This window comes from Notolepis coatsorum (genome assembly GCF_963971535.1).
Source record: "Notolepis coatsorum genome assembly, chromosome: 9".
In the NCBI taxonomy this organism is placed as follows: Eukaryota; Metazoa; Chordata; class Actinopteri; order Aulopiformes; family Paralepididae; genus Notolepis; species Notolepis coatsorum.
In genome coordinates, this window is record NC_140173.1 from 102,032,518 (window position 1) to 102,057,365 (window position 24,848).

At 44.0% G+C, this 24,848-nt stretch overlaps 1 protein-coding gene across 1 annotated transcript; it reads right to left on the reverse strand.

The window, feature by feature from the left end:
• Nucleotides 1-8,427: 8,427 nt before the first annotated feature.
• Nucleotides 8,428-24,622, reverse strand: gpatch11 (G patch domain containing 11). Its single transcript, XM_084321509.1, has 8 exons — nt 24,487-24,622; nt 18,521-18,747; nt 18,064-18,105; nt 17,845-17,965; nt 17,305-17,395; nt 11,273-11,428; nt 10,372-10,453; nt 8,428-10,024 (listed from the first exon to the last, which is right to left on the reverse strand). Exons 1-8 carry the CDS (start codon nt 24,534-24,536, stop codon nt 9,969-9,971), a joined length of 825 nt encoding a protein of 274 aa, XP_084177635.1. The 5' UTR covers nt 24,537-24,622; the 3' UTR covers nt 8,428-9,968.
• Nucleotides 24,623-24,848: the final 226 nt, after the last annotated feature.

A 24,848-nucleotide genomic window follows, 5' to 3' on the forward strand; every position in this document is an offset into this window, starting at 1 on the left:
CTGGTAAAAAGCGACGTTAAAAGAATTGTGGGTTAATGCGTTAATAAAGCTTTAACTTTGACAGCCTTAGTTATTACACATTCTTACACATACATGTATGTTGAACATCTGAGGTATTGATGAAGTAACAAAGGAAAAAAGCCAAAAGCACTTACTCCTCAGACAAAAAAGATCCAGGCGGAATAGGTAACAAAGGTTGAAGAAATATTGTCTGAACTGTCAGATGCAAACTGGCTGTGTGACATAACCAAGCATCTCGCTCAATTGAATAAGAAGCTGCAGGACGCAAACAAGTCCCACCCAAAACTTGACCAATATAGTTGTGAACTGAGACAACCCTTATTTTGTTATTTTTTAGTACAGTTACAGTTGTGTGTTCATGCAGACACATAATAGCAATTTCATTACGAATTGAAAACGGGGGACCCTGATGTAAACCAGTCGAAAGTCTTTCTCTGGTCTGCATCCCCTTAACAATTGTGTGTATTGAGCTGTACTGTACTGTACCCATTCTGCAATCTGTTAATTAAAGTTAATTAAACTATCTTCCATTAGTTGGATGTATGGCCTCTGCAAGGTTGTGTGCAGCCATTTGTTTTTGTAACATCTGCTACATCTGTCCCACGTGTTTTTTGCAGCTCACAGTTGTTAGTCCTGCCCCTCTTGACTGTGACAAAAAGGTTTTGAACAAACTTAATGTCATAGCTTGAATTTGATGATATTCTTCTTTGTTATTTAGTTGAATGGTTTGATCATTGATTGATGGGAGTAATATGGGGTTCTGATAAACTAAAATTATTTGTTAAAATAACATAAGCTAACATATATTTTTACATCTATGCAAAATTTATAACTTGAATAAGTAATAAATACAGAAACAACATGTTTAACAATATGTAAATGAGTAGCTACATTTATTTTACATTACATTAACATTTATATGGTCTTTGGCCCTTTGAGGGCAACCATAATGCTGATATGGCCCTCTGTGAAAATGAGTTTGACACCCCTGGCTTAAGAGGTAATGCTATCCGACCTTGAGCTCTGTGCAACTCGCTTCGTCTCTCTGTGGGGGTAAAAGAACTCTCAGTGCCATTCACTTTGACCCTGATAAAACCTACCGCTTTATCAATATTTTCCTGGGACTTCTGATCTCTGGTTGCCATAGCGACCCACAACCTTTCTTCTACCCAGCGCTGTCCCCGGTCAGCCCTAACCTTGCCTGAGCTGTTCTATTTCATTCTGGCCTCCACTCAGCGTCAGTCTGCACTAACCTCACTTCGTGCACATGCACTGAATAAAAAATCCACAATGTACCTTTACATACCAACATTCGTCTGGCCACACCCCTATCCGCTTACCTTCATAAGCAGGTGTGTGGTCACCTACTCGCCTCCTTCTTCACTTTCACCACAAGGAAGTGCCTTCGGTAGATACCCACACTTGACGAGGTTGTTTAGTTGAAGAAAGTTGATACGTGTTTAAATTTTTTCTTGCTTTTTTCTTCTCTCATATATTTAAAAAGAAAAAAGCTAAGTCATAATGTTTACCTCGGAGAGTCGCGCTCGCAACGTCACCCTTCACCAGCGGTTCTCCATTGCCGCCTCTGTCGTACGTCTTGGAGGGGGGGTTGAGGCCTCTCTCGTGGTCGGCAGCCACGCCCGGTAGGCGTCCGATGGATAGTTTGCCTCTCCAAGGAGCTGGTGCACCAGCGGCGTCTCCTGTGCGATGGCCTGGTTCCGGCTCTGGTTCCTCCGCTTCCGGGGAGTCGTCCGCTGTTGGGCGGCCGGCGCATTTGGTTGCGGGGGATTTGAGACGCAAACCTTTTGCGTCAGCTCGCTCCCGTCGCAAGATGGTAGCTTGTAGAGACGCGAACGGCCTGGCTTTGGTGAGTTGCTGGAGCCGGATGAGGATGCGTCTGATTCTACATGGCCGATGGAAACAGAGGACTATATGATAGAAGCGGACGGGTTCTTGTTCGAAGGCCCGGTGGAGACATGTCTCCCGCCCGTCCAGGTAACACTGGAGGGGGGTGAGATGTCTCCTTGGGGTTCCTCGTCCGCAGATGTTGGGTTAGAACATCCGACTCGGCGGCAGGATGCCCTGCTATCAGCCACATCAGAATGTGACTCCTTAACCAGTAGTCTGCTGCATGTGAGGGACGCGGGCTCGGTGGGGGAAAGTATGCAGGGGGAACTGCATGCTTTGTTCCCCGAGCTCATGGCGGCAGCGGCAGTCGCAAGCGGCGTGCCGCTGCCGCAGCCACTGCCTGTTCCTGTCCCTGACGATCTCATAGGTCATCTATGGCAACGTCGCCCGGTGAGAGGGGTGGACGTTGTCTGCCCATTTTTCCCCTCAATGGAGGCCTACGTCCGTCAGGGACAGGTGGTCTCCCACATCATGGGCCTTACTCCTGCCTACGTGCAAGTCACGCGGGTGGTGGGTTTGGTAAAAGGCATGAAGGAGGGCGTGCCTCGGCTTGATAGGCCGATGGTGGCGCTCCTTTGTCCTGAGGTGGTGTGGGAGCCGTTACGGAAGCCGGTTCCCCAAGGGAAATCGGCGAGGCGGTTGGCGTTTTGGAGTGACCAGTCATTTATCTCCGGGACGCAATCTCTAGCTGCCATTTCCAACATCGCGCAGCTGGTGAGATTCATGTCCGGGATACTGACGGGTGGCACGGAGCTGACTGATTTACAACATGATCAGCTCGCCCAGGCGGCAGGAGCCATCCTGCATCTGATTCAGCCGCAGGCTATAGCCGCCGGGAAAGTGCGTGCCCTGGCCACTCTAATCCAGCGCCACCTTTGGCTGGAGCAGGCGCGTGTGCCGGAGAAGAGGACTCCACTTCTGACGGCACCCCTCTCCGATGCTGGACTATTCGGGTCGGCACTGCAGCTGATGACCTCAACCTGCAGGGAGATGCAGGAGGAGCGCTCCGTGCTCTAGCCTCATTTCCCCCCGCCCGATGTCGCCGGTGGAGTCAGACGGCCGCCGCATCGTCGAGGTTCCTCCGCCGTGGCCGGCGCTGCTACCACCGCCACTGCTGGACCTTCGGCGAAGAAGGCCAGGAGGAGAGAGGATGCTTCCGCCACTGCAGCCGGCCCATCTACGCCCGGAGGTGACGGTAGGGATCGTCGTGACCAGCCGCCGATCGTTTACTGTCCCTCCGGGGCTCCACGGGGTGGCAAATCCCGAGCGGCTCGTGGCAGGCGTCGCTAAAGATAATGACTTTTTCCCTCTGTGGTCCCCCCCTGTTCCCTTCCCGGCCCTAATATGATTTTGTTGAAAAATAAAGGGACTGTATTCTTTGTTACAAACTGTGTGTTTATTCACCAAACATATGATGGGGATGCGATGTGTGAATCTTTCGCTAGTATGGGTTTGATAGGAGGGCTAGACGTTACATTCATGTTAGAGCCTAAGCAAGGCCTGCAGCCTACACTCGGTTGAAAAAGGTTTTTTTCTGCCTCGACCTGAATCTTCACATAAAGGTAGAGGTTAGTTGTGTGCTCTGTTGCTTACACAGTGATATTGAGCTGCAACACTATTGTGTTGGTTGCAGTAATGCTCGTATGAAAATGTACCGCGGCTCAGCCGCTTCTCTCTCTATCAGATTTTCTGTGTCTTACAACATAGATACGGGTGTCGGGTTCACACATACACAACTTGGCCTTGCTATAAACCCTGTTCACAGATGTGTCTGTGGCTAGCGTGCATTGAATTAGCTTGCGCTGTTCATTCGCATTTGCTACTGAAGGTATCATATGGCTGTTGTTGTTGTCGTATGCAAGGGTTGGGCTTGCGAGGGGGTACCGGATAAACCCCTCCTTCCCTCTTCTGATTGGTCAGGGGGTTATTGGACTTTTTCATTCGGTCAGGGCCAAGCTGTTAGGCAGCTTGGCACGGGGGGGGGGGGGGGAGGGTTTCCCAGACTCTGCACCTATCACAGGCGGTTGAGTCTTGGGTTTCCCCCCGTCATAGCAAACGTCACTAGGCACGTTTCTATTGGACGACGGCTTCCGTGAGTTTTAGACCCGTATGTAGGGTCTGTTGTTGTCAAGTTGTCGGGGCAGAGCGTAAGAACTTACTGTTCTACTACGCTCGATATACGTGTAACTTGAGTCTGTTGGTCATGTGACTCAATGTTACCGTGACTTTTCAATCTATGGCTCACGTGGGAAGTCTCTCTGAGGAGTCCCGTCTCTCCTCTGTAGTGAGGGTGGCGGGATGTAAAAATGTAAAAAAAAATTACCCTCGGCTGCGTCACGTGGGATTCATGTCAGTCGGTGTTTCTTTCTTTTTTAATAAAAAAAGAGTGGAGAATATGAAGCACGACAAACTTCTTGTCGTTCTCCCAGGCGACTTGAAGGAACAATGTTGGGGTCTGGTTAGACTATCCATTGATGTGTTTGGGTCCCAACGCATACATGGGGCGGCGTGGCTCAGGGGTAGAGCGGGTTGTCCAATGATCGAAGGGTTGGTGGTTCGAATCCCGCTCAAGCCCATGTCCATCCCACTGCCGTTGTGTCCTTGGGCAAGACACTTAACCTACTTGCCTCGTATGAATGTGTATGCATGTGAATGAATGTTGGTGATGGTCGGAGGGGCCGTAGGCGATGATTATTCGCCACGCTTCCGTGAGTCTGCCTCAGGGCAGCTCTGGCTGCAATTGTAGCTTACCACCACCGGGATGACTGTGTATGCACGAATAATGGACTCTGTACGCGCTCTGGGGTCCTCGTGAACATGAAGAGCGCTATATAAATCCAATCCATTATTATTATTATTATTATAGTGCTGGCTCGGGGTGTTTCTGTTAAGAATCATGCGGGAGGCTAGTACGCCTTGGTTGCTCGTTATTAAAACAGCGTTTTTATAGGGCAACTGGGATGAGGGATTTTTTCCTCTTCCGAGAGCCTGTTACTGGGTCTCGACGGATTCTCGTTCATATCTGGGGGATGTTAACGGAATAGATCAAAACATAGGTAGAGGGGTCTCACGCCCTTGGGGTGGGCCACTGAGCGCGGTACAAATAGGACCGTCTGGGTGGCGCCCTCTTTTCATGTTTTAGATCAACACGCATACCTACCCCCTCTCCTGGAGTGGGCATGTCGGCGTGGTTAGGGCACAGGACTGGTTCTGGTCGCGCTGGTCCAGGTCAGTTAACCCGTTGTTCGCCGGGGACGCAGATCTGCTGTTCTGGTACCCTGAGGGACTTGTGCTTTTTTCGGGGGGGAAAATGCCGGGTCGGCCCGGGTGTCGCAGGGTTAGGCGTTATGGAGACCCTTTGTTGGGTACACGTTGTACCTGGCACTATCATAAGGGGCTGGTTCTCCTTTCTTTCGCTCCTCTCTCACGCATGGCGAAGAGGGGGCTGTTGGGGTGGTCTTCTGGACCTCCTCTGGTAACCCTGTGTGCTTCCCGAGCCGCCAGGCCCGGTCCGAAGTAATGTTTCGTTGAAACCGTAGGCCTGGGATAACCCTTTTTTCTTGAGGGGTTATAGGAACAACCACCGTATGTGGACCAAGAGGGTGGTTGATTCCCTGGTGTGTTGGAGCAGAGTCAACTCCCGGGTTACCCGGTTGAGTGTGCCCCTGCACGTTCACGACGTCTGCCAATCGTGTCAGCCTTCTCTGCCTCGACCCCTCTGGGTGGGTTTTTTTTGATGGAGGCTTTGTCATGGTGCGCAACAATGCCAGCATACGCCCCTTCCGCCGGGGTGCTGTTTTCAGTTGACCCCTTTGGCGCCTGTCTCGTCCGCAGTGCTCCAGGCTCGGGTCTACAGCCTGTTGCCTGGTTTCCCCGGTGCGCTGCCTGCTTCCGTTATGGTTAGCCTTTTGAGTGCTTCAAGTTACGGCCATGCTGACTGCCTGTGTTGCAGGGTCAGTGTGCCAGGCGGCGTACTAGTGGGGGGAGGGCCAGCTCTTGGAGGGGCCCTGTCCGAATACGCTGGCGATGTGGGGGGCGGTGTCACTAAGTGACCGCCTGGTGAGGTCTTGATGCCTGGCGTCATTGACCTCTCCGGGCCCCCTTTTTCCGGGGGATCCAGTCCCTTCAGTGGGTATGGGTCTTCCTTCGTGCTCCGCTGCTACGGCCTTGCCACGGGGTTGAGTTTGCTCTTGACCCCGTGTTTTTGGGGGCAGTAACGAGGTTTGTAGCTCACATTACCAACCTAGCCATTGACACAGGAACATTTCCAAGCTAAATGAAATCGGCAAGAGTTATTCCCCTCCACAAAAAGGGAAACAAATTGGAACCGGGTAACTACAGACCCATTTCCAACCATTGAGAGGCTAGTATATGAGCAAATAGACGGGTATTTCTCCACTAATAACATCATGTACAAATACCAATCTGGTTTCAGGAGGTCCCACTCCACAGACACCTGCCTGCTGTTCCTCACAGATTACATCCGGAAAGAGGTAGATGAGGTAAAGTTCTGTGGAATGGTAATGTTAGACCTCCAGAAGGCATTTGATTCAGTGGATCACAACATCCTGTTAATGAAGCTTAGGGCCCTAGGCTTTAATGAGGCAGCTCAGAAATTGATTGGTTCCTACCTAACAGGGAGACAACAGGTGGTAGATATAAACGGAGTACTCTCCAGTCCTCGGACAGTAGAGTGCGGGGTCCCACAAGGGAGTGTTTTGGGTCCGCTCCTCTTTCTCCTGTATATAAATGACCTGAAAGCAGCTTGCTCATGTGACCTTTTTTTATACGCAGATGACTCCGCCTTACTAGTGTCTCACAAAGACAAACAAGTGGTTGAGCAGACATTGAGTGCAGAACTAGAGAAGGTTAGCGACTGGCTAGGCCACAACAAGCTGTCCCTCCACATGGGGAAGACTGAGTCCATTCTATTCGGGTCAAAGGTCAGGCTCAGAAAATCGCCAGGTTTTAACATTAGAATAGGAGATACTGTTCTCACAGACAAAACATCTGTGAAATATCTCGGTTGCGTCCTGGAAAACAGCTTATCAGGGGAAAGCATGGCACACCAAGCACTTACAAAGATAAATAACAGGACTAGATACCTAGCCAGAATCTCTAATTTTTTAGATCAGTCAGCGATGAAGATTCTTGCTGGAGCTCTCATACAGTGTCACTATGACTATGTGTGTGGCTCCTGGTACAACAGTGCCCCCAAAAGTCAGAAAATAAAACTACAGACATCACAAAACAAGCTAATCAGGGTAATACTAAGGCTACCTGCCCGAACCCACCTTGACCCATCTCACTTTGAGATCATGAGATGGCTTAAGGTGGAAGACAGAGTAAATCAGATAGGGATGTGCCTAGTTCACAGAATAGTGCACGGGGTAGTGCCAGTGTACTTTAACAACTACTTCAACCGAATCAGAGACACCCATGCATACCAAACTAGGCGCAGCTCAACTGACTTTGTGCCAGTCAGATTCAGGAGCTGTATGGGGAAGGAGTCTTTTCTGTATTCAGCAGCTGTCTATTGGAATAGTCTGCCCAGTGAACTGAAAATCATAGACAATGCCGTTAGATTAAAGTCCAGCCTGAAGACATGGCTCAAAAAAGACTATACTTGACCTAGACATTTAGCTTAAGGCACCCTTACATGTTGTATGAGTCTGTATGTATATACATGTTAAATGGTATATGTGATGTGTTGTGATGTCACGTTTTGTATGATGCATGTATTAAGCATCACACTCCCCCACCCCCCTACAAGGACCACAATGGAAATAAGCTCTGAGCTTTTTTGTGTTTTATCCTTGGCAGTATATCCTGACTGTGCTCTTCTGTCACATGTTTATTTTTATATTGTCAAATAAAGTCATTCATTGTTCCTTCCGTTCGTTCCCTGGTGGCATGCGGGTTGTGCGTGTGCGTAGTCGTGGGGTCAAGCCACGGTCTGCTCACCCTGTGCGTTGAGTTGCTCGAGTTCCTCTTCGCACGGTCGGATCCGTCTCCCTCCCGTCCTCCAATAGGGAGGGTATCCCTCCATTAGGGAGGGTCGGGGGGCTCGGTCCTCCCCGGTCTGATGGTTGTGGGGGGCCTCAGCGGGGTACATTTGTCGAGCTTCTGGCTTCCGCTCAGCTCCTCTTGTGCAGACTGACGCTGAGCGGAGGCCAGAATGAAATAGAACGTAAGGTTATGTATATAACCAAGTTCTATGAATTCTGGTGACGCTCAGCATCAGGACGCCACTGCAGCCCTTGATCTCGCCTTGTGGTGAAAGTTTGGGAAGGAGGCGAGTAGGTGACCACACACCTGCTTATGAAGGTAAGCGGATAGGGGTGTGGCCAGACGAATGTTGGTATGTAAAGGTACATTGTGGATTTTTTATTCAGTGCATGTGCACAAAGTGAGGTTAGTGCAGACTGTGAGGTTAGTGCAGACTGACGCTGAGCGTCACCAGAATTCATAGAACTTGGTTATATACATAACCTTACGTTAACCTAAACACCTACCACGGTATAAATGCATGTAAAATGTGTCTGTCCAGACACCTTCAGTGTAAAAGACTAAACAACACATTCATACTTTACATACTTATCCTGTTATAATCATAACAAAAACCAGTCATATCTTTCACCACAAAGGAATCTGTATGAAACATTTTGATTAAATGGAATGCATGAACCACAAGTTAATTTCATATCCCGCGACTCATTAAAACAAATAAACTGTTTGTTGACAACAAGGTTTAGAAAAACATTAAACATTTTATGAAAAGGAAACATTTTAAAACATAATCAGCAAAAAGGAGTTTCAACATTATGTCGAAATTATAAATGATACAATTCCCCAGCAAAATGAGGAATAGTTTAATTTAACTTATTTAATTCACTAGATTTGAGGGAATAATGTAGACATTTTTCTATTTTGAACATTGTTTTTTAGATATAACATCATAAGCAAAATATCCTGTGGGATGGGCTAGGGGCAAAATGAGAGATAATATAATAATAAAATAAAATAGAAAGATAAATGATAATAGAACCCCAATCTGAGCACATTACGGCTTAGAGGACCCCATTCGTTTTATTTTAAAGGGGAACTATTTTACTATTTCTTTCACTATTTGGGCACTTTTACACAATTCCTGTGAGTCTATGGAACACCTCTGTAATTTCTTATTTTTTTTTATTCATTGTTTTGTATTTCTAATCAAGTCCTCAAAAACAGCATTTTTCTACCTCAAGATCTTAAGCCGTTTTGAGCCTGGGCTCCAACCACTGTGTGCAGCTCATCATGAGCCTGATGCCACACAGCCACATTATCATGCAGCTGAGTCTCTCTGACATCACAAATCAGCACATTTTCAGATGACTCAGTTCAGTGAGGGTGAATATTGTGAGAGGAGAATTGGAAGAATGCGCCAATATGAGAATTAGAGACATAGATAATATTAATATAAGTCCACATAGCTAGGAAACAATGCTAAACACTCAAAAAGGCCATTTATAAGATAGTTCCCCTTTAAATACTTAAAGGATAAATAATTAAAGACAAATCATATTGTGAACATAGACATGAAAATGGGCATTGTATTTCCCCCCGTAACTACTTCATGAAGCGACGGCAATCGCCTCCAGTCTGCCTGAACCGGAACTACTTCCCAAGCAATCGCCGTCACTTCATAAAGTAGTTCCAGGAAAAAGTACAATGCCTGTGTTCATCGCTATGATGAATTATACTGACCAAAGCAGGCTGGGTGGACCATATTTATAAGTAGGTTTTGGTATTTTTGTAGGCTATGCTGACAATAGGAAGAAAATGTAATTACACCATATCCTTTAAAAAACAAACACAGATTTCTATACTGAAGTCTGTTTATAATAGTTTATTCTACAGCCTACACTTCTTATAAAAGCTTCTAAGGGCTTAAATTAATATATATCACACAAGTAGTAGTTGTCTGCTCATTAGCGGTCATTGTGTTTCCAAGTTGAAACAGTTGTAATGGTTCTTGTTAACAGCCATGTCACTGCTCAGTCGTGGTCTGTTGCTGTATCCCCAGGACAATTGGAGCACAAATCCTCCTCATCTGTGAACCACACATACTTTGTTAAAATATTCAGTAAGAATTGTTTGATTATGTATATAAGGCCTGTAGTCGACTAATAGGATTTTTTGTCTAATTCGATTAGTTGATTTCAGCTTTAAATGTGTACAATTCTGAGTTTCCCACCTGCCATAATGCAGAAGAACCTCTTTAAATCTATGCTTACCAGATATGTGCTTATCATTTCTCAGGAAATAACTCTCTCGACATGGGAAAAATTATAAAAATCGACAAAGTCGACAAAGACCAAACAAACAATGAATCAATTATGAGGGGGCAGCCCTAATACAAATTCATAATCGTTCTTTCAGTATTTGTTTATAACTCACCATTATAAGTAGTTCCACACCATATGCAGTAGAAATGGACTCCTCTTAGATACGATGTCAAAATGCACAGCTTGTCATGGGACTGAAAAAAAGAAAAAGAAAACAGAGCACATGTTGAATTCATCCAGATCAGCTGTGTTCCACTCACTCTGCGTTCCACTCACTCTGCGTTCCACTCACTCTGTGTTCCACTCACTCTGTGTTCCACTCACTCTGTGTTCCACTCACTCTGCGTTGTGTTCCACTCACTCTGTGTTCCACTCACTCTGTGTTCTCTCACTATGTGTTCCACTCACTCTGCGTTCCACTCACTCTGCGTTGTGTTCCACTCACTCTGTGTTCCACTCACTCTGTGTTCCACTCACTCTGTGTTCCACTCACTCTGCGTTCCACTCACTCTGCGTTCCACTCACTCTGTGTTGTGTTCCACTCACTCTGTGTTCCACTCACTCTGCGTTCCACTCACTCTGCGTTCCACTCACTCTGTGTTCCACTCACTCTGCGTTCCACTCACTCTGTGTTCCACTCACTCTGCGTTCCACTCACTCTGTGTTCCACTCACTCTGCGTTCCACTCACTCTGTGTTCCACTCACTCTGTGTTCCACTCACTCTGCGTTCCACTCACTCTGTGTTCCACTCACTCTGCATTCCACTCACTCTGTGTTCCACTCACTCTGCATTCCACTCACTCTGCATTCCACTCACTCTGCGTTGTGTTGAAAAGTAACATATTGTCCCAAACTAGACAGAAATTGTGAAGAATATAAAGGACCCTAAAATAATGGTATAGTAGTTATTTCTTTCAGGCCCATGTGATCATGATCACCTCCATCAGAGAAAAGACAGGACCGTGTATCATGATCACCTCCATCAGAGAAAAGACAAGTCAAATATACTAACAGTTAATTCCACTGCCTCATCATCATCATCATCATCTTCTTGTTCCTCTTTCTCACTATCCTCCTCCTCTTCTTCTTTTTCTTCTTCTTCTTCTTCTTCTTCATCATCAGCCTGTTTCTTAGGCCAATACCAGTCTTCTCTGGGAGCTGGGACACCCTGAAATGGAAGGACAAGTCGGTCATATAGCATGTGTGCAAGGAAACTATAAAAGAAGGAAGAGTCATCACGTCACTACATTGCGCTGGCTTCCTGTATCCTTTAGAATTGATTTGAAAGTTATTTTACTTTTTGTATTTTATTTTTTTATTCTTTTTTAAACAAACATATAAACAAACATGACAACACACGATAAGATATACAAGCATTAATTGTCAGGGCACATCCAATGGGATCACCTTTTGGTTAGTTGTTTTATATAAGATATACCCATAATACCTGTTATCTAAAAAAAAAACCTACATACATATGCTCAGCTCGAACCCCCCCCCTCCCGGACCCCACCTTGAGAAGTACCTCCACTATCCCTCGCACCTAACCAGACACTACCATTATAAGCTAGCTTTTATTCTCTCCACCACTTCTAACCACATTGACATTTTGGATTCATTGAGACCCAGAATTCTTGCTGTAGATATTTCATGGTAAATTACACCGAGATATGTAAGAAACCAAACTTTACGGCACATTTTTTCCGGTTGAAACCAGCGTGATGCGATCAGCTTTTTGGCTACTGTGATACCCGATAAAACCAATCTCTTTAGCTGTGGATTCACTGCAAACTCAAAAACATCATTCAACAGCAATACCGAGGGGTGTACAGGTATATTCCAAGATACGAGTTTTGATATTTGTTAGGTCACATCTTTCCAGAATGCCTTAACTGGTGAGCAGTCCCAATACATGTGCATAAATGTCCCTTCGTCCCCATTTGTACATTGGGTGCATTTGGAATCTTGTTTGAGCCCCATTCGGCACAGTCTTATAGGAGTCAAGTATGTCCTGTGAATATAGTTAAGATTGATTTGTTGATGATCCGGGTTCCTTGATGTAAGTCGGACATTTGCCCAGGCTCCTTGCCAATCAAAGTCATTTTCCAGGTCTGGTATATCCCTCCTCCAGACAGAGTCAAGTTGGAGGGTTTCATAGAAAGTTATTTTACTTATATACAAATCCATAAATGGTTTAGCACCTTCATACATTACTGACTTCCTGTCATTTTATGTGCCAACGAACTAGAGCTCTTAGATCGACCACAGCCGACCTCCTTAATGTACCCATTGTAAAAAAAAAAGCGGTGAGAGTGCTTTCAGCTACTACGCCCCAAAACTTTGGAACACTCTCCCTCAGGTCATTAGGACAGCAGACTTGGTTGACACACAAAAAACAGCTCAAAACTTACCTTTTTAAACTAGCTTTTAAATTAATTAATATCTTTATTTGATATTTATTTTTCTTTATTTCTATTATTTTTACTTAAATATTTGATTAGTTTTTATTAGTTATTTTTTAATGTCTTATTTTACTGTTATTTATTTTTCTCATTGTTTACTGTCTAATTTAGCTATTATTATATCTTTTTGTATTATCCTTTTGTTTCGTTTTTTTGTGTTTGTGAATGGTGCTATATAAATAAAGGTTATTATTATTATTAGTGCATGAAGGCACATTGGTGCCAAGTGTGGAAACTTCCAGTTCAGCAAACTTTGAGTTGAATGGGATCAGCCACCTCCACCAGTCATTTAAACAGGTTATTACCTCGGATGTCAGAATCTGCAATTTGTTGCATTGTTTACTAGCTAACGTTTGATATATTGGTTCATGTATATTTCCTCAGATAGCTTGTATATTTAAGCAATAGCTCACAACAGGCCATGGTATATCATGGTTATTGTATCACAGCTAAGATTTTTAGTCAGTTCGTCCAAATAATGGCTGTTTGGACATTTGCTCCAACGTTTTGGGAGATTGAGCGGCTGGACAGGACTGCGGTTGATGCATGCTCAGGTTAACTGGGAATCCCTGTTATTTTTTTTTTATCCACTTTTTCAATTTTTTTCTCCCATCCCAATTTAGCCGTGGCAATTCTTCCCTCCCCTGTATTGAACGTTGCTCACATATGCCCCCCCACTGGCCGGTTGTAGGGAGGATAGAAGCCTTGCATCACATGTCTCCTCCGATACATGTGGAGGCAGCCTGTCACATCTTTTCACCTGCCAGCGCGGACTCTCGTTTGGCGAGGTGTAACGTATGGGAGGCTCACACTACCCCCGCCATTTTCCTGTCTCTGCTGTGCAGGCGTCCCCCAACCGACCTGTAGGAGTCGCTGTCCACAATGTCCAGATTACCACCCATCGACTTCCACCCGCTAACTCTGCCAATTGAGTTAGTATGACGGCCGGCCCAAGCCGGAGGCAACACCGACAGCCGGAGTCGAACGCCGACAGCCGGAGTCGAACCCGGTGTCTCATGCGTTGGTGACGAGCGCAATGTCCGCTGCGCCACCCAGCCGCCTCGAATCCCTGTTCAACATGAGGTTAACTATCGTAACCAATCATCTGCTATATTACTTTATCTGTAATTTATCAGTCTCCCCAGTTAGTAGCTAGATTCATACATTTAGTGGAAGTGTCAATAATCAAAGAATCTAGATAAAATCATTGCTTTATCCATCTGATTCAGATGACGCTAACAGACATTTTGAGCCTCTCTTGGTCCATATATAGGCATATTGTGTGCTGTGACGTGAAGGAATTCCCCGATCTGGGCACCAAGAGGATTCCGTAGACCAGACCGTCTCATTTAACGTCTCAAGGATACATTTTTTTTTCTCAGACGCGGAGTGATACCGACTTGTGAAAAGGAATTATAATCATAGCTGTGGATATACGCTCATTATACCATGGCTATGAACCCATCAGATTGCTTGATTTGAGCTACGCATTTTATAATTTTAATTATATTTTTTGTTATTATTTTGATGACCCTTCCTTCTTTTATAGTTTCCTTGCATGTGTGTGTATGAAATGAGTAATACTGCTAACTCCGGCCACGGTTCTGTCTTTAGATGCCATGAAGGCATTCAACAGACTAGAGTGGTCATATCTTTGGACGGTACTGGAGGCTATGGGACTTGGAAAGGAATTTATACATATGATTAAAGTGCTCTATGCCTCACCGTCAGGAATGATAATGACAAAATATGCTCCACACTCTTCCCGGTCTCTAGGTCTTCTAGGCAGGGTTGTCCTCTGAGCCCCGGACTATTCACGCATTAGCCCAATTTATTAGGCAAACAGAAGAAATCGCCCCTATAATAATCAATGATACACCACACAAAATTGCTCTTTATGCGGATGACTGAATTTTTATGAAAGACCCCTCCCATTCAGCCAAAAAGTTACTTAATATAATTGATGATTTTGGTAAATTATCAGGCTTCAAAATTAACTGGCCCAAATCAGCTTGTCTACCTCTTAATGAGTTGGCCAAAGCGGTGCAACTACCAGCTGACATCCCCATAGTTGAACACTTTAAGTACTTGGGCATAGAGGTTTTTCCCACACTAAATCAGACAACTAAATATAACTTCACAGATACATATATAATAAAATACACCAAGATCTAAATAGATGGTCGAGCCTTCCTAACTCATTACAGGCCTGAGCATCCATAATCAAAATGAACATACTACTTAGGATACATTTTGTTAGCGCAATGCTCCCCCTGCCTCCTCCAATAGACCACTGGCGCAAGACACAAACTATAAATTTATTTGGAATAACAAACCCCCAAGAATCAAAATAACTACCACCCAACATAGGAAACAGGATGGGGGCTTGGCAATCCCCGATTTTAAGTTGCACTTCTGGTCCTTTTCGCTAAGACCCCTGATAAGCTGGTTTGATCCTGAAATTGCTGTGTCGTGGCGCTCCTTAGAGGCAGCAGCGGTCTCACTGCAAAGATTATAAGATGTAGTATACTCCACTATCCCTATATCAAAATGCCAATTACGATATGGACCGATCATATCCCACGTAATTCAAACATGGCGTAACGTACAGAGGTCATGTGCTGTCAAATGTCCATGGCACCTTGACTCTCTAATTTTTCATAACCAACAACTACTTGTTGGGCACAAACCTGTTAATATTCCTCAATGGGAGAGGAGGAGAGTTCATACTCTGGGGGATATATATGATAAAAACGGCATTCAAGCGTTTCAGGACCTAAGAGAGTTTTATGATCTCCCTGGCGTATCATTCTTCCTCTACTTGCAACTAAGGTCTGCGCTCAAGGCTCATGGGGTGCCGTGGGCTCAAACATTACACCCACACCCTTTTGTCAAGCTTATCAGAGACAGGACAACGTCAAGAGGGTGTGTCTCAGATTTTTATACACTCTTAACTCAATGGACGCCATACCCGAATAAAGTCGGGTTAACTCGCCGACACTTGAGTGCCAAACCCGAGAAAAGTCGGGTTTTCATCGTTATTTCTTTTATTCGATATTTCCATTCATTATCCATCCAGGGAGCCTGGTGTTATCATAGGGAATGAGTCTGAGATCGCAAAAGTGCAATACCGGCTGCATCCTACCAGGCGGCGGTATCGAGCACCCTTTGAAACATTGTGTCTTGGGCTGTGCGTCGATCTAAAGTGTCCGGTCTGATTTTTCCATGTCGGGCAAGGGGAGCGGTTGTCCCGATCGGCTTGAGGAGCGTCAAATGCTGTGTGGCGGATTATGTTGGCGACACGATCGACACCAATACTGGGACTCGTGATCAGATAATTGGAATATTCTTTTTGGGGCACATCCTAGTCAAGGTAAGGGCTATATGATATCAATCTTGTGTTGATCAAAGCATGCCTTCATTGCGAAGCATGCCCCCCCCCCCCACCCTTTCATGCATTCATGATGGAACATAATACCTATCATATGCATTTGATTTTTTAATTGTAGCGTGTGTAGGGACGGAACGGCAATGCATTTAGTATAATACACGTTGGGGGCTATTACCGGCCTCCCATGAATTACCCTAGACCGCTCTAAAACCATACTTATATTCACCACGGTATAAAACGGGAATGTATGGATGAAAAGATTATTTCTTTTTCACATATTGAACGATAGATACTCGATGTCAAATGGGCCATATTTTTTTATCCATAGCTATAATATATAATATAGTTATAGCCCTGCAAACACTGCCACGTATTCCTATACTTTAGAACGCTGGCCTTTTAACCACACATTAGACATATCCCTCTGGTGCTGATCGAGTTAATCAAATCCACATATAAAAACGTATCATTGGATACAGTCTGGCGAGGGGACATCCCAGAACTAGACTGAGTTTGACTGGGATGATATTTGGACAAATGTTACATTAGCCTCACGCAATCCTAATCATCAGCAAATACATTTTAATTATATTCATAGGACGTATCTCACACCTAGGAAGCTGTTTGCTATGAGACTGGTGACCGACTCTCTGTGCACTTTGTGCTCTCTGAGGGCCACTGGCCGCCCTATGCCCCCCAACAGGGTAAAGAGGATTTAGTCAAGTCAAGAGGGCCACTGGCACTTATATGCACATGTTTTGGAATTGCCCACCAGTAGCTAGTTTTTGGAAATCCATAACAACTAAACTTTCAAACATATGTAACCTAACAATTCCACTTACGGCACCAACACTACTTCTAAATATCACTACTACCAGCATCCATACAACAAAAAAGAAACATTCTGGCGGGCGTTACTGCAGCCAAGAAGAGGAAATGTCTTTTGTGGTGTCTGTAATAGTATAAGTTGATTTGTATGTTTCTATGTTCTGTATTTATTATTTTTATGATTGCTAATGTCATTATTATTGTTATTATTGTTGTTGTTGTTGTGGTATTTTGTTATTATTATTGTTGCCGTGTTGGCCCTGTTTTATGTATAAAATATAAAAGAAATACAAATATAAAAAAAAATATATATATATATATAAAAAAGAAAAAGAGTAATACTGCTGAGGGCAGGTTTCCTACCTTCTGACTGTCCAGCTGCTCACAGGAAGTCTGACTCCTCCTCAGGTCTCCCTCAATCTTCCTCTCCTCCCTCTCGCTCCTCACCCTCACCCTGGGAGGAGAAACACAACATCCTGAATATAACCTTCTTCTCTCTCTCCATCCTCACCCTGGGAGGAGAAACACAACAACTCATCCTCCACCATAACACACACTTACGTTTGCACTATTGTACAAGGTTTAGGTTTAGGCGAGAGCAAAGCAGCCTCGCTCCATGTCACAGTCAGAAGTTCCAAGTCCCATGTGAAAAGTGTCAATTCTCAGGTCCAAGTTCCAAGTTCAGCAATTGCTCCTCAAGTTGAGTCACAAGTCGTAAGAATCAAGTCAATAAAATCAAGACAAACGTTTCCTAAAATGTGCGCAATAAATTACCGGAACTCGTTTAGAAAACAAGTTGAATTATAAGTTGAATTGAATGAAGCAGGCAGCAAAAGAAAATAATCTAATACAATCTGCATCCAAACAGAAACGCCTATTTTTCAATCAAATGTTTTAATTCACCTAAAATCTTCCAGGGACTTGCTTTCGTTCTGCTGTTTGGCTCGAGCTTTCTGGCGATAATGTTCAAGCTCCTCCTCTGCCTTCCTCTTCCGGACCCCCTCCATTCCAATGCCACCTCGGTCTGAGTGATGCGCAATATCACACACAGATCACTGCATAGAACAATTATTACCAATTAACTGACATGTATATTTCATCAAACAAGATAAACAAATGTACCTGTTTTGATATTTAGTGGAATTGGTTCAACTCTCCCTGCCCCTGAAAAGGTGAAAGTGATGGAAATTAAGATGCATGACATGCAAGAGCAGCAGATAATGTAGATCTACAAAAGATGTGGACGGACCAATACCACTTCTTCACCGATACTGATTCTGAATACTTTAAGTAACTGACCGTACAGAGTGCCTATCCAATCCATAACTTTTACGAAACGCCATTCGTTTGGGGTCATATAACTAAAATGATAATGAGATATAATCAGATAGATTGTTTTATGTGTGGAAAAGGCAAAAAAGCTAGTTGTTTTGTTTTCATTTCTGACATTTCTTATAGCTTATGGCACTGCACTTGGACATTGGGAGACTTCTCTGATACCAGTATACTATATTAACCTGGTATTGATTGACCCCAATATGTGGTACCAGTATCTGAATCGGTGCCTACGAGAACTTACCCTGCTTCCCAAGGCCTTGTCCAGCTTTGTAGCCCATCTTCTGCAGGAGAGCAAAGCCTTTGTTCTGGCTGCTGATAGAGCTACTCATCACTGCTTCTCTGCTCTCCGTCTCTTGTTCCTTAAAGGTCTTCTGGCGGTTCTTTATGTTCTTCTCCTTGTGTTCCGCCTCTCTCCTCATGGCCTCTTTTACACGCTTCACCATTGTCACGCCGGGCTTCACATCTCGTCTGTCCGTGACAATAATTCATCAAAAAACATTAGTAAACAATTAGTAAAACCATCTGTGCTGACTGAGGCGATGGATACCAGTTACAAATTACAGACACACACTCTCTCCGTCCTTTGTGTGACAAATTATGAGGGATGAGGAAATACAGTATATTGATATTCAATATATCACATGACAATACCTATAGTGGGGCAGAATATCACGTATCACAATATCAGCTACATTTCATTCTGAAACACAGTAGTAACCACAAATGAGTAGTGATGCACCGATGTGAAAATTGTGGCCGATACCGATAACCGATATTAATATTGCTGTTCTGGCCGATACCGATATTTACCGATGTCGATATCTCTGCATAGAAAACACTTTTTTATGATAATCAAATAAAGAGCTATTTTCCAAAACGCATACTTTTTTTTACTTTTGTAACTTATTTTCAGAAATTACTGATATTTTGAAACTATTTAAGACCAAAACATGTAAAAAGATTTTTTTTTTTTAATATCGGCCCTATCTTGATATCGGACCGATACCGATGTGTAAAAAAACTGCCATATCGGCCGATATTATATCGGCGGCCGATATATCGTGCATCACTACAAATGAGATAACTTTTTACTTTCACCTATTGACACTTTTTGTTTACATGTTCAATTAAGCCATTACTAGAAAGATTTGATCTAATCATGAACCCCATATAGTGACAGAGGACTGATCTCCTTCTTCCCTACCGCCCCACCCGTTCCCTCCGGTCCTCCTCCACTGCCTCCCTCACTACGCCGACAGCCTATTCTTTAATCCCAGCCGAAGAGTGCTGCCGAGTGCTTCCGCGTTTTCCCTGATTGGCCGCGACACGCCCCGCGGCAGCGGCAGAGCTCTCTGCCGCGGAGCGGCCGCGGCATTATGCAGCCGTAATCCTTACTGTTTTTCCATCGACGCTTAGCTCACCTCGTTCGCCGCCTTGCTCTGGAGCCTGCGGTGCGGTTGGTGACAAGTTCGAATCCCTTACATTTTTTTTTTTATTTTTTTTTTACGCTTATCATCTCTCGCTATAAACGTGCATTCTTTCGCTGGTTAAGTTTAGGCATTCTTTCGGAGTTGGTTAAGGTTAGGGTTAAGTTAAGGTTAGGGTTAAGGTTAGGCATTATTTCGGAGTTGGTTAAGGTTAGGGTTAAGTTAAGGTTAGGGTTAAGGTTAGGCATTATTTCGGAGTTGGTTAAGGTTAGGGTTAAGTTAAGGCATAGCTGTCAACCCTACCGTTTTTCCCGGGATTCTCCTGTTTTTTTTACCCTCTTCACGCGCTATTCACGGTTCACGGATTGGCACGTATTTTGTACTTATTAATTTTTACAAAATGGCTGCAATTCTCCTCCGTGACGACAGGTGGCAGCAGTGTAGATTAGACCGTTATCACAGGAAGTCAGACCGTTGCGACCCGAAGAAGAATAACAGCGACGCGACCGGATAAAGCTCAGAGCTCAGGGGAGAGAGTAGACTGATGCACCGAGGCGGACCGAGGGTGTCAAATCAACTTAGCCAGTGTCTCTTGATTGCCCACTCTGTGGCTTTTGTCTCTGGAACAAAAGGTTTGCAAATCTTCTGTGGATAAAACAATACAAAGTGTGATGCAGGAATGTGTAAATGTGTTGGTTGGTGAACAGCCGTTTGCTCTGCGCCTCCACTGTCCCCTCCTGCCATTCCTCCACGGAGAGCATGCCTTCACTGACGCCCAATTTCCTGAATACGATTTATACATATAAATTAGGGATGCTCGATATTGGCTTTTTTACCGATACCGATATTCCGATATTGTCCAACTCTTAATTTCCGATACCGATATCAACCGATACCGATATATGCAGGGTTTCCCCCAAAAAAAACAGAATAATTTCAGGTAACTAATAATTTCACTGGATGCATTCAAAAGGCTTTCTAAATGTAAGCATTATCTGTGCAAAATATGATCATTAAAAAAGTTAAAATTAACATTACATATCTCTTGTTGTTGAATTAAACCAACATGCATACTTTTGACAATAAATAAAATAAGAATTGGTTCTTACTTGCTTGCCTGGGTAAATAAAGGTTAAATAAATGTAAAAAAAGAAAAAAGAAAATATTGTTATTGTTTTTTTTTTTTTTTTTTTACCGATACCGATATTTTCCGATATCACATTTTACTGCCGATATCGGCTGATAATATCGGTCGGCCGATAATATCGGACATCCCGTAGTATAAATTGATCCGTTTTAAAAGTTGTCGTGAATTGTCATGGTATGACAAATACAGTTACTGGTAACTCGCAGGCATTGCAGAGATATTGAGGAAAAACACAAAATCGCATTGGCTTTTTTTCTAGCTCATTTTTCTCTGTAGATTGATTGATTGATTGATTTTCAATTCATCATATGACACACACGACATACAGATAGACAGTACTGCTACATCTATACATTTATGACATACCAGATTTTCAAATACAGTACTGTTTGTGATACTAAAAAAATCCAGAAAAAGAGTGTATATACATCTTACATAGAAACTGTGCATTGGAGGAGGTTGGGTAGGTGGGGTGGGGCTGTACATTGGAGGTGGGGGGGGGGGTTGGGTAGGGGGGGACACACACTGTACATTTGAATACTGACATACATTTGACATAGAAACTGTACATTGGAGGAGGTTGGGTAGGTGGGGTGGGATTGGGTGGGGCTGTACATTGGAGGTGGGGGGGGGGGGGGGTTGGGTACATTGGAATACTGACAAAGCCATGCTTGGTCTTTATTGTACAACTGGGTTAGGACATTTGTAGGGGCCAGTTTTGAATTGCAGTCTCCCGTAGGTGTTCTTTGAGAGTGTTTTTGAAGGTGGGTAGTGATTCACATTCCTTTACAGCTTTGGGTAGGGCGTTCCACATTGTTGTGGCATAATTGCGACACACACACTGTTCCAAAAATGATATTCCCACTGCTAAATTAATGACCATAGGCATTTTTTATAGCTTTTTCAGGAACATGGCATGTCTTTTTTTATCATGCATATCCTGTTACCTATATTTTTTGCATTTTGCACAATCAATGTGGGCGTGACCACCTGCATTTCACTGTATGTGACAAATAAACCTCTTGATTCTTCTTGAGTTGTCGTATTAATATGTAGCCTACAGTGATGAAGGTTTAAAGACACTGGTAATACATTGATTGATTGCTAACTTTAACAGATGGGTACAATACAGTATTGTGCAATACACAATTGTTAAGGGGATGCAGACCAGAGAAGGACTTCTTCCCCCATTTTCAATTCATCATAACATTTATGTATGAATTGTAAGATTTCAATAAATATGAACATGTTAATGCTACTACTACATAAACTGAATTTATACTGAATTTGTCTTACACTTAATGCAGGGATGTTCACAGCATTTCACTTTCAACCAGGTATCTGATTAATTTAATGTAGCAACTAGTTCACCCAGTCCTTGTTGGACTGATAAGTGGTTGCCTAGTGGAGATTTAGGATTCACTGACTGTAGACTGTAAGAAAAAAATCTGCAAGAAAACTAAATGTCTGGCATCTATGGTTTCCAAATACTGTCAAATTACAGTAAAATCAAATGCATTTACAGATTACAACCTTTATTTAATGGTTAATATTTTGATAAAAGGTCATTTACTGTATTTTTATAGCATTTACACTCTACACAGTAGGAAAACAAAATAATACCGGTTTTGACCAGCAGATGGCAGCGACGAGGCAGCTCCATTGGGAGGGGCCGGGGCCGGGCTGAGGGGGCGGGCTGAGGGGGCGGGGCCAGGAGAAGGGGCGTGGCTAAAACCTGCACGTTTTTTCAAATCCCAATGTTGACAGCTATGAGTTAAGGTTAGGGTTAAGGTTAGGCATTATTTCGGAGTTGGTTAAGGTTAGGGTTAAGTTAAGGTTAGGGTTAAGGTTAGGCATTATTTCGGAGTTGGTTAAGGTTAGGGTTTGTCGCAGAGCATGGCAATAGAATGCCTGTCTGTCTTTCTTGACGTGGAGGCAGCCATAGATATCTATATAGAACACTAGATAGCTTAAGGTGGAGTCACCAGCGTCACTGAACCGCCGCCATCTTGCCAGGGGCAGCCTTGAGTGAGAGTGAGTGAGCTGCACAGACAAAAATACTCATAACTCGCTGAAATATTGACGGATTTACAAACGGGTTAGTTTGCTATAAACATCAAAGATGTAGTTATGATACTGCATACTTATAAAAATTTCTTTTTTTAAAGATGTTTTTTTTTACAAACTGCTTGAATCATAGCCACGTTAATAATGCTTGTAATAAACCAAACCGTTTGTAAATCCGTCAATATTTCAGCGAGTTATGAGTATTTTTGTCTGTGCAGCTCACTCACTCTCACTCAAGGCTGCCCCTGGCAAGATGGCGGCGGTTCAGTGACGTCGCTCTCCATTGGCCGGCAGCTTATAGCTTATCCGCAACAGTAAGTGACTTCCGGGGTAGGCCTGATTGGCCCCGACAGGCACGTGACGCGCAACTTTCTCTGCCGCGCGGCACGCTCCGCGGAGCGGAGCGGCAGAGCTTGCGGAATGATGTAACCGTCCAAATCCGCTAGGACTTTCATTCGGCGCTTTAGCTCACCTCGCAGAGCAGCGGTCCTGCGATCCTGCGGTCCGTTGTTGACGAGTTCGAATCCCATCAAATTTATTTTTTTTAACGTGATTTTTTTTTTAACGTGTATTCTTTCGCCGGTTAAGGTTAGGCATGGTTAAGGTTAAGGTTAAGGTTAGGCATTGTTTCGGAGTTGGTTAAGGTTAGAATGGTTAAGTTTAGGCGCTGTTAAGGAGCTGGTTAAGGTTAGAGTTTGTGTTAGAGAATGGCAATATTCTTTCTATGGTTAAGGTTAGGCATGGTTAAGGTTAAGGTTAAGGTTAGGCATTGTTTCGGAGTTGGTTAAGGTTAGAACGGTTAAGTTTAGGCGCTGTTAAGGAGCTGGTTAAGGTTAGAGTTTGTGTTAGAGAATGGCAATAGACAGCCTATTTCCGCGCGACAGCTCTCAGCAGCCTCGTTGCGCGTCCTGAGTTTGCCGCGTCACGTGCCTGTCGGGGCCAATCAGGCCTACCCCGGAAGTCACTTACTGTTGCGGAACAGTTACACGCTGGCCGGCAGCGCGGGCAAGCTATCTAGTGTTCTATATAGATATCTATGGAGGCAGCAGCCTATTTCCGCTCTACCGCGCGCCGTGGTCACATGGGCGTCATGGCCAATCAGAGAAACGCGACGCACTCTTCGGCTGGGATTAATATAGACGCTTCCTGACATCCAAACTCAAAAACTTTGGTGATCGGGCCTTCTCTCGCACTGCACCCCGACTCTGGAACTCCCTCCCTCAGTCCATCAGAGACTCCCCTACACTCTCCACCTTCAAAGCTCGCCTCAGTAGTATGTGTAATTAACCATCATAATGTATGCCATTTGATGGACGTTTTTATCCAAAGCCCCATGCACGTAGCATTATTTATTGGATACATCTTGTATGGGTGGGTGGCCCCAATAAGAAAATAATCTAACCCCAAATCCCCATGTCATCATGCTTCCTAAATCATGGGCATTGAATAAGATTACAGGTGTATAATTAAAGACGACCATACATTATAAAATATAACGCCACAAAGAATAATACAAGTTCGATGGGGATTCAACAGTCTCTGGGCTTAAAATTTAAAACGACTTACACTGGATTGAGAAACGCATCAGACATATAGTCATCTTCTTCGTCTGACATCCTGCACACATAAATATGACATATATTATTACACAAAATGACAAATGCAGCTCTTGTCCTGCTTTCTCCACTGATGTTTGGTTCCCTTCGTTAATACATCCCGAGTAGTTCCTATGTTGTGAAAGCTAAATGTATAGTTCCTGTTGGTTTAACACCGCGTTACATGTGTATAATAATGTTGAGGAAGATGTTGCGTATGAACATAAATAAACGACGGAGAGGTACAATAGCAGTTAACGTGACACCAGAGAAGTACATCTGAACAGAATTATAAACATGTTGTTTAACTGCTTCTCATTCATTCCCCTTCGG